The sequence below is a fragment of the Carcharodon carcharias genome (genome assembly GCF_017639515.1).
Source record: "Carcharodon carcharias isolate sCarCar2 chromosome 24 unlocalized genomic scaffold, sCarCar2.pri SUPER_24_unloc_5, whole genome shotgun sequence".
Lineage (NCBI taxonomy): Eukaryota > Metazoa > Chordata > Chondrichthyes > Lamniformes > Lamnidae > Carcharodon > Carcharodon carcharias.
The window spans coordinates 306997-318358 of NW_024470618.1; the positions used below are offsets into that span (position 1 = coordinate 306997).

General features: G+C 42.2%; 1 protein-coding gene across 1 annotated transcript; it reads left to right on the forward strand.

Moving 5' to 3' along the window:
* Nucleotides 1-10057: 10057 nt before the first annotated feature.
* On the forward strand, nt 10058-10921 carry LOC121273554 (probable G-protein coupled receptor 139). The gene has a single exon (XM_041180726.1). The coding sequence runs from the start codon at nt 10058-10060 to the stop codon at nt 10919-10921; it is 864 nt and encodes a 287-aa protein (XP_041036660.1).
* The last annotated feature ends 441 nt before the right edge of the window (nt 10922-11362 follow it).

An 11362-nucleotide genomic window follows, 5' to 3' on the forward strand; every position in this document is an offset into this window, starting at 1 on the left:
GCGTTAAACGTACTTTTGTTTTCAAAGGAATTAGGCATCCGGACCTGGATCAGGCTGCGAGCGGTGATTAAAGAAAGGAAAAATTCTGCCTGATTAATTCCCTGAATACTTTTAAAGGCTTGTTCAGCCTTTATGCCGATTTGGTATATTATTTGGTTTGCTCACTCTTGCGATCTGGCTACGTTCAGTGACTGTAATGGATGGGGATTGATAACGGAGCACCACGTCCACTGGTGGTGTCCTTCAGCTACACAGTGGATTTCCCTTCGACCCATGAGCCTCCAGGTCTACAATGGCATTTCTTCTTAGGCGATGTCCAGCTGTCTTTTTAGTTCTGCTGACTTCAGTCAGATCCGGATGTGTTTCCATTAGTTGTTAAGATTTTCGGTTCTTTGCCCAACTTCTCTTGAGTTCTGGGTTCGCCCATTAGTTGCCGCAATGTTTTGAGTGTTCTGTTCATTGGTCTCATGAAGAAGGTTCAGCCTTTTGAACAGTCTCTGTTTATTGATAACACATAGCTAAACAAATATATAGCAGTACAGCCCAGACTAAGAGCTATCTCCATGTTGCTTTCTGCATATGTCTCTGGTTTCTGTCTGTCTCAAATCCTAACCTCTCTGTCCCAGGTCTACTGTTATGTGACTCCATAAGTCACAATGTAGGTGATGCTGTTTTCCAGTCCCACATGACCCCTTGCTATGGGAAACAACCTTATTCTACACTTTGAAATCAGTTCCATCTTCTCAGCAATTAATATCGATTGCACATAGCTGAGATCCAGATATTGTTCCATATAGCTCCCCACTAATTTCAGCCTGCCTGGTTGAAAATGTCACTATTCTTCCTACTCCCTGTTGTCGGTCCATTGAACAATTCTTAATCTCCATGCTAATATATTACTCCTAATCTCATAAATGCTAGCTTTGTGTAAGAGCCTTGAGGAGAACTTTAATGAATGATTTGTGAAAACCCAATATATCACACCCACTTGTTTTCCTTTTATCCTCCACATAATTACATCCTCAAAAAGGCGCATAAGATTATCATACTCCATTTCCGCTTCCCAGATCTGTGTTGAGTCTATCGAATAACACTATTATTTTTCCAATTGTTCTATTAGCACATCTTGAATAAAAATAACATCATTTTGCCTGGCAGTGGTGTTAAGCTACTAGTTCCCCGTTTTCTTCCTTCCTCTCTTCCGAAATATCGCGGTTTGTTACCTTCCAATCCTTAGGAACTGTTTAGGATTCTAATTATTCTAAAGGATGGAATCCAGCTCAACCGCTATCTTTTCAGCTACCTATTCTGTAAAAGTCTGCTCTGAAGGTAGGAAGGCCTGGAAGATTGCTTCCCACATAGTCACATGAATGACTCCATTTGAGTCATTCCTTTGCTCATAAAGATTTCCGCAAGTTCCTTATATGCACTTGATGTTTTGTTTCACGTTGATTCTGCATCGTTTTTGGCTTATTTCCCCATTCCCAGAAAGTTCCAACTTTTTATGTGTCTAATGGGTCAAAGTTTACTCTCAAGATTGCTTTTCTTTTCAGCTACATAACTTAGAGCAACGTTTACAAACTTTTTTTTTAAGATAGCAGTTGGTGTAATGTCGTATTCTCTTCACTCTGTCTTTGCAAATTGTAGGCCCTCCTTTGCTGATATTGAAATCTTTTCATTCCAGAAACCCACCACTGAGTCTGGCGACATTATGGTCTCTTTAACCGCTATTGTTTGTCTCGGTTCCGCCTTTTATTTTGCTGTGGGGATGTTGTACCTTAAAGGAATGCATACATGTTTGAAATTATGTAACGATCCCTTTAATGATGACTTTTGTTTTTCCACAATTATATAGTTTAACGTCGGGACCAATCTGCATTTGACAGCTCGCATCCCAAAGTATTTGTTTTTTTGAGATTTATCACGCTCGATTCAGAGTAAACCAAATTACTTCCAAAAACAAGTTGAACATTTCTGGAATCTAATTTTCACTCTCCCTTAGAAACCAGCTTTCTATAAGATTATTAATTAATCCTCCCTCGTTGCAGACTACTAGGTCTAAAAATTATCTAAACGAGACCTAAAACCCTTGTTGGGTCATCGACATACTGATGCATAAAATGATCATGTATGTATTGAGGCACGTTTCCTCTGGGATGTTTGTTCTGTTGATGAATTTGAATGGCAGGAATTTCGTGGATTGACCTGCTCAATTTTGCCATTGCCATTCTGGATACGCTAAAGCGGCTCTTTGTTTGTTAAATGACTGTAACTAATTCCATATGTTGTGCAAGCTGCTTTTCTCAGCTGAGCACGGATTGCTCTATAAAGGGGATCACTTATGGATCTTAGATACACTGCAATGAGAACTACAAAACACGGCAGGAGGCCAAGTTTCTTCTAGAGAATGCAACGTCCAATAATTCTACAGATCAAGGATATTTACTATCCCGTGCTTGTAGCCATTGGTACTCCCGGTAAGTAAGTATATCTTGCTGTCTGATAGCTGTTTAAAATGTCACTGTTAATGTTTATGTTACAGAATGAGAATGTCCTCCTTGCCTTGTCATTCATCCAGCGGGATAACTTGGTGAATATACGCGGGAAATTTAGCAGTTAATCCCCGCGCTGACGGACCTGCTGGTTGGCAGTTTGGGAGAATCGTTTCCTCTCTATAACAAGAAGTCCGCATTTTTAGCAGACCAGTGATGGTTGAGCCGGTGGAGACGACCTTTCTGTAATTTCGCTGGCGTGTCGATCCCTGGCTATTTTAAATTGATACTTCTTCTGACTGCAAACTCTCACAATCAACAGAGACTTCGAAAGAGATTTTTTATCAATACACTTGTTGTTCATAAACCTTCGGCTGGAGCAATTTTTACTTTTCCATCAGCCCTCGCTCAGTTCCCGAGCAGCTCCCTCCCGCACATTTTAACCAGAAACAAAGCAGCGTTTTCAATTATTTTGTATGATTTACTTTTTTTCTCTGCTGAAGCTTTATTTTTATTTGTTGTTTGGAAATTATGTTGAACGTTATGAGCATCTATGGCCGCTCGCGCGTTCCTGATCTCCAAATAAATCGCGGAACGAAAGCCCCTCACTTTCACCATGGGCCTGCAGAGGGAAGTCAGAAAAAGGGGGAGATGGACCTTTCTGTGCAGGCTCCACGAAGCGATCTTTTCAGCGCTCAGTACTGCAACGTATTATATATTCATTTAAATATATAAGATCATTCGTTTGCTACTTTTTAAAATTAAAAAAAAACTATAGAAAGATACAAGGTTTAATCTTAAGATTTATTTTCTCCAGAACAGTAATGATCTTGTTAGATACTCGCATGGTATCATTTCCTTTTCAAAAGTAGCTTGTCCATGAGCCCCACTCCCTGGCTTCCTGGACCCGATACGACTAAATTGCTGACCCCTATATCTACCCTGTGTTAGCTGATATTGTTAAAGCTTCTCTTACGTCAAGTGAGGCTATGCTTTTAATAGTCAAATCTCTCTTCAAAAACATATTTTTACCAAGAGTCCTCGCAAACAACAGTCCCACCTCCAAAGCTGCTTTCCTCTGTTAAATCGTAAGTGCAGTGTTGCCTCCCTCATCCCTGAGCACATTTTTTTTTTTCAGAATTCCATACTTGAATCCCTCCAGTAAGATTCGTACCCAACTACATACCAAAGTGGCATTTAGCAAGTTATCAAGTAACATTCTTTATAACTGTAACAGTCTGTCTGGACCCTTCTGGGCCTATCTGCGGACGCAGTTGACCAAGCCATCCTCCTCCTCCGTTTTACATTGTTTTGTAGTGAAACTGGAACTGCACTCTCTTGGTTCAATTGGCATGTGTGGAATACTAAAAAGGAAATATTGATCAACTATCTCTTTGGAGATTAAAAAAACGCAATCAGAGACGTTCGTTGAGGGCAGTGCAGTTGATATCTTTTCCCCGACCTCTAAAATGGCAGTTGATGCAAGGTCACACAAAAGACTTGTGAGCAAGGTGCAGCTCAAGCAATAAAAGGGACAGTAGCAATGTGGATAAAGAATTGGCTGAGCGAAAGGAAGGAGCAAGCTTTGGTGAATGGATTATTTTCTGGCTGGATGAAGGTTGGTAGTGGATTTCCACAGGAGTCAGTGTTGGAACACTTGATTTTCCTGATCTGTATTAATGGCCAAGATCTTTATGCACAGGATACAATTTAAAACTTTTCAGATACATAAAACCTTGAGATATGCTGAAATGTGAGGAGGATAGTGGGAAGAACAAAGTGATGTAGATAAATTGGTGGAATGGCCAGACAGGTGGCAGATTAAGTTCAATGCAGATTAATGTGAACTGATTCATTTTGGTATGAAGCAAATGGAAGGGCAAAATAAAGTAAAGAGTGCAGCTCTAAAGGCTGTTGAGAGGCAGCGAGATTTGGATGTATCTATTCATAATTTGAGTACCGCTGAAAAAGGACATGTTGTCAAAGATTTTTACTTTGCACACATCAGTACAATAGCAACAATACCAAAGTCTGGGGAAGCAACAATTTTATACTGTATGAAATGAGAGTGCTGAATGGTAGGCCAGTGGACTCTGAATGGTAGAGGCGATGCATGGAAAATGTACCAATCAATGGGGACTGGCAATTAACTGAAAAGCGTTGTTTCCATGTTTAAACCATGCAGCTTGACGATCATTTGTTAAGGCATTGCCCCGAGGAAAGATCGAACGAATGGCTATACTGATTTTGTTTAGCCGAAACAGGCACAGTGTGCAAATATGTTCTTTCTGTTTGTAAAGGACAGGGCCTGTGTATTGATGTATGCACAAATGTGCCAAACTGTGAGCCACATTGACAACATTAACTTGGTTTTCAGTGTATTTTTTTAATACACTGAGGAATGTTTAGCCAATGCTGCCCAATCGCAGAATTGCATCTAATTTGGACTCTGTACTTTGGGTTTTAGAAGCAGGGGCAGCTTGGGTATGTTCTGCACCTTGCCCATTGTGAACCGGACAAGGGTCAATCTGTTTATGACCGGGCCTCTTGGTTTGTATCGAACAGCATGTCGCTACTGCTGTTCGCAAAGGACAAGTTGCAGCCTGTACCCAGCCAGCCTGTGCTTTCATAACTCAAAACATAATGTCCAACATTAGATAAAATCTTGTGATTGGAGAACATTTGCTCAAAAAGAAAATGCTGACACTGTTGTTCATGCGATTGTGTTTATGAGTGCAATACAAAAAGCTTCGACAAAATGTACTTTTGCAAAAATACTCAAGTTCTGCACTACCAAGCGAATATTTGTTAATGAATTATTGAAGGTGGCAGGACATGTTGAGAGTGTAGTGAAAAATGCATACAGCATTCCAGGCTATATCAATAGCGTTCAATTGCATGGATTTGATGTTGCATTTGTGTATGGCCTCAGTTCGGCCTGGGGTACAGTATTGCTTTCAGCTCTGGGCGCCACGCTTCAGGAAGGGTGAGAAGACATTAGATCAGGTGCAGAATAGATTTGCGAGAATATTTCCAGGGATGCGGAAATGTATTTACGAAGGTAGATTAGAAAAGTTAGGACTGTTTTACCTACAGGAAAGAAGATTGAGAGCAGATTTGATGGAGGTACTCTAAATCATGAGGGGTCTAGGCAGACTAAATAGAGAGAAGTTGTACCAGTCGTGGAAGGATCGACAATGAGAGGGAACAGGTTCGAACTGATGGCTAAAATAAGCAAATAATGACATGAGGAGAAATGTTGTTTTTAATGCAGCGAGTGTTCGAGTTTGATTGCACTGATCGAGGCCGCGGTGAGTCAGATTAAATTGAAGCACTCCTAGTGAACTACACTGCTATCTGCAAAGGTAGAATGCACTGAGTTACGGGAAGAAGGGTGTTGGGCGCGGTGGAGGGAGGGGAATGTTACAAGGTAAGTTGCTCATTCTACCCATCTGGTGCAGACATGATGGGTAGAATGGCCCCAATTATCCTGTGATTTCGTGTGGTTCTTTTTTCATTTAATCGTAGCCAGTGTATTAATTGTAATGCTTTCTTGTCCCACTTCTACGCCCTAACCTCTGATATCAACCCACACCAAGATCTATCTCTGCCCACTTCCTATTTCCCATCAACATGCTGCCCCTTGTCGACATAAACCTAAAATAAAGAACAAAGAACAAAGAAAAGTGCACCACAGGAACAGGCACTTCAGCCCCCCAGGCCTGTGCCGATTATATTGCCTGTCAAACTAAGACATTTTGCACTTCCAGGGTCCGTATCCCTCTATTCCCATCCTATTCATGTATTTATCAAGCTGCCTCTTAAACACCACTATCACATTTGCTTCCACCACCTCCTCCGGCAGCGAATTCCAAACACTAACTACCCTCTGTGTTTAAAAACTTGCCCTGCACATCTCCTCTAAAGTTTTCTCCTCTCACCGTAAATCTATGTCCCCTAGTAATTTACTCTTCCACCCTGTGAGAAATCTTCTGACCATCTACTCTGTCCATGCCACTCAGAATTTTGTAAATATCTACAAAGTCGCCCCTCAATCTCCGTCGTTCTACTGTGAAGAATCCGAGTTTCTCCAACTTTTCCTCATAGCTAATGTCCCTCCAGACTAGGCAGCATCTTGGTAAACCTCCTTTGCACCCTCCCCAGTGCCGCCATATCCTTCTGGTAATGTGGCGACCAGAATTGCATGCAATATTCCAAGTGTGGCCTAACCAAGGTTCTATACAGCTGCAGCATGACTGCCCAGCTTTTATACTCAATACACCTTCCGATAAAGGCAAGCATGTCATATGCCTTCCTGACTGCCTTATCCACCTGCATTACCACTTTCAGTGACCTGTGGACCTGTACACCCAGATCCCTCTGCCAGTCGATGCGCTTAAGGGTTCTGCCATTTACTATATAATTCCTATCTATATTAGGCATTTCAAAATTTATTACCTCACATTTGTCCGGAACAAACTCCATCTGCCATTTCTCTGACCAAGTGTCCAACCGATCTAAACCCCGTCGTATCCTTTGATAATTCTCTTCACTTTCTGCAACTCCTCCAACCTTAAACTCGTCTGCAATCTTACTAATTAGCCCAGTTACATTTTCCTCCAAATCATTTACATATACTACAAACAGCAAAGATTCAAGCACTGATTTCTGCGGAACACCAGTAGTCATAGTTCTCCATTCAGAAAAAAAGCACTCTTCCACTGCTACCCTCTGTCTTCTATGACCAAACCAATTCAGTATCCATCTTGTCAGTTCAACTCTGATCTCATTCAACTTCTGTACCAGTCTGTCATCAGGGACCTTGTCAAAGGCCTTACTGAAATCGATGTATATAACATCCACTGCCCTTCCATCATCGATCATCTTTGTCACTTCCTCGAAAAACTCGATCAAGTTAGTGAGACACGACTTTCCCTTCGAAAAACGATGCTACCTCTCACTAATATGCCCATTTGCTTCCAAATAGTAGCAAATCCTGGCATGAAGTATCTTCTCCAATAATTTCCCTACCACTGACGTAAGGTTATAAGAATAAGAAGATAGGACTGATTTCCTTAGAGGAAAGAAGATTGAGAGCAGATTTGATGGAAGTACTTTAAATCACGAGGGGTCTAGGGAGACTAAATAGGGAGACATTGTTCCACTCGTGGAAGAATCGACAATGAGAGGGAACAGGTTTGAAGTGATGACTAAAATAAGCAAAACTGACATGAGGAGAAATGTTTTATTTTTATGCAGGGCGTGTTCGAGTTTGATTGCACTGATCGAGACAGTGGTGAGGCAGATTAAATTGAGGCATTCATGGTGAACTACACTGCTATCTGAAAAGGAAGAATGCACTGGGTTATGGGAAGAAGGGGTATGGTTGTGGTGTAGGGAGGGGAATGATACGAGGTGAGTTGCTCATTCTACTCATCTGTGTAGAATGGACCCCGTAATCCTGTGATTTAGTGCAATTCTTTTCTCATTTCATCATAGCCAGTGTATTAATTGCAATGTTTCCTTGCCCCGCTTCTGCGCCCTTAACTCTGATATCGACCCCACCCCAAGGATCTAACTCTGCCTGTTTCCTATTTTCCATCACCATGCTGCCTCACGTCAACATCACCCTAAAATGTAACAAATGGTTTCACAAGAACTGGAACACAATCAGGAGCTCAACAATGCTCCTTTGGCAGTGTCTTACAATTCGTGAGTATATAAAAAGACAAGGACAACAAAGTTGTGAGAACACCACCAACTAGAATGTCCCCTCCAAGCCACTGATCATCCTGAACTGGAAATATATCGCCATTCCTTCACCGTTGCTCGGTCTAAATCCTGGATCTCCCTCCCTTACAACACTATGGGTGTACCTACACCAGATGGACTGTAGCAGTTCAAGAATGCGGTCCCTGCCATGTGTTCAAGGACAATTAGGGATGGACAACATATGCTGGCCTAGCCAGCGAGGCCAACATCCTATGAGTGAATATTTAAAAAGTGCGCGGATGACACCCAGCTCTGCCTTGCAATCCAATGTCTCGAGTCCTCCACCTCGTCTGAAATATCAGACTGCTTATCCCACATCCACTACTGAATGATTAGGAATTTCTTCCCATTACATGTTGGGAAAGCAGAAGGCATTGTTTCTGGCGCCTTCAAAGCACCATTCCCTAACTTTAACTCCTTTCGCCTGCTGAGAAATTGCCTGCGGCTAAAAAAGACTGCTCGCAAACTGGGTGTCAGATTTCACCCTGAGATGAGCTTCTGACCATATATCCAGACCAGGTCCTTACCGCTCTGTATCGATCTCCACTACATTGTACGACTTTGCCTCCCCTCAGCTGATCTGCTATCGAAACGGTCTTTCCAGCCTTTGTTACCTGCAGACCTTGCTATTCCAATGCACACCCACCCGGTCTCCTACATTCTACCTTCCTTAAACCTGTGGTCACCCAAATCTCTGCTCGCCGAGTCCTTATCCACAGCAAGTCATTTTCACATGTCATGCCTGTGACCCCGGGCCTACATCACCTCCCCGTCAAATAATGTCTCGATTTTAAAATCGTAGTCTTTGTTTGCAATCCCCAAGCTTCCCAAATCCCTTTCTCTGCCCCTCACCCCCAACAACCCCCATTATCCAATGGCCTCGCTCCCATTAAATATGAAATCTGCTCCAGACCCACAGGCCGTGGCGATATTTGTGATCTTATAAATGTGGCACTTTGGACGTCCTCATTCGTACCTGTATCTTTTGTGTTTAGACCCTACTCTCTGAATTTCCCGCCACAACCCGCCCCGCCTCTTTTTTTTATTTTTCACCTTTCAAAATGCTCCTTACGACATAACGCTTTGAGCAAGCTTTGGCCACCGTCCTAAATGCTGCCCACGTGTCCCCTATCCAGGTTACCTTTATGGCTCCTAAATGAAGAGCCTCGGGATGTTTACCTACATGAAAGGCGTTGTAAATATTAGTTGCATGTGTTGCTATTTAAAGCCCATCTTTCCCCAATCGCACAGGCGTGGAAGAGCCTGCGTTTTAACAGTGTTAATCATGGAAAACAAATGGCTGTAGGAGAATGACAGATTGACTTATGACTAATGTTTTACAACATCGCCCCAAATCGCAACCCCTTTACCACCACCGCCCCACAGCCAACGATTCCCTCGCTCCCCCCACTGTACCCCACGACACCTGCTACACGACCCCTGTCAGCAGTTATGCACATCTGGCTCTCGATGGTGTGGGTCGTTCTCTTTTACCATTCCCCTTCCTGAATCCGAACTGCTACCTTTGGAACTAATTTTGTATGAAGGGCAATCAGTTTTGAATGATTTATTTGATTCGAAATAAATGTCATCAATGCTTGCCCAATATTCTAAAAGGAAACCGTGCTCCCAATTGTAGTTTGAAACACATCGGTACATTGCCCCACAATATGTGGCCAGTCGTTTCTGAGTTTCTTATTTAGTCTTCTCTCTCTTTCTTTACAGTGAACCTACTGACAATAGTGACTCTCTGCCGAGGAAATTGCCACCTTTCCAAAAGTATCTCTACCTATATGGTGGCCATGGCAGCAGTGGATCTACTGGCCACGCTTGTCAATAGAATTGCTCATCAAATTTTCCGGCAACGCTTTCCATTTTCATTCCTCTCCTACACTGTTATTTGCAAACTTATGTTGTACATGACTTGTACCAACGTCGGTTTGTCCGTGTGGCTTACAGTCTGCTTCACATTTGACCGGTTTGTAGCTATATGCTGTGAGAAACTGAAAACCAGGTATTGCACAGTGAGAACTGCGTCCATCGTCATAACAATTGTTTCTGTACTTATGTGCTTAGAGAACATCCCTTTTTGGTTTGCATTTGAACATAAACTAATAATTAACAATATTCAGTGGGGCTTCATCCCCAGTGTGGCCTTTTTCAGATCGCCTGCAGGCGGAGCCTACTTCAGATTGCAAAGTTTTTTGTTTTCATTGGTTCCATTTGCTTTGATATTAATGTTTAATTGCTTAACGGTCAGGCGCATTGTAGTAACGAATATTGCGCGCAGGAAGCTCCGGGCTCCCAGGACCGGGAACCAGCGCGATCCAGAGATGGAGAGCCGAAGGAAATCTATTATTCTGCTGTTTGCCGTGTCGGCCAATTTTATTTTGTTGAGTCTGACATCGGTGGTGAGTCAGTGGACTGATGCCCTGGTCGTACATATCCAACCAGAATATACAGATGCTGCATTTATTGCCAATGAGACCGGATATATGCTCACTCAGTTGAAGTCTTGTACAAACACGTGCATTTATGCAGCGACACAAACGAAGTTCAGGGAAGAACTCATTAATGTGGTGAAATCTCCTTGGAAATTTCTTTTGTCATTAGTTAAATACCTGAAAAATGAAACCCAAACTTCCTGCCCAAGTTAAAGCACAATTACCTCCAGTGTATTCCTTCTGTGATGGCCACCTTTCCGTTTGGATCAAAGAAGATTGTTGTCATTGAAGATGAACAGACATCAAAAAACATTTCCTGAATTTAGTGCCGTGTGTTTCATACTACCGCTCTCCGAGACTGTACCGCTCAATTTCCAGCTGAAACCTTCCAATTTTCATCAAAGTTTCAAAGGGAACTGTCATGCTTGATGTTCAGATATGGAATCGAATATATGGGAGTCAGCGTTTACTGTCTTACATTTCAGCTACATGAATAATATTCTGCTTTCTGTCAATTGATAGATTTCTTTAGGATAGTAACAACGAAATGGGTGTTTAAATTTTAGTTCCTCATTGTTTACTTGTAATATTGGTGTGAATGTTACAAACCTTGGTGCCCCATCAGTTTGCGCTGTCTATTGTTTCCTGGGGTAA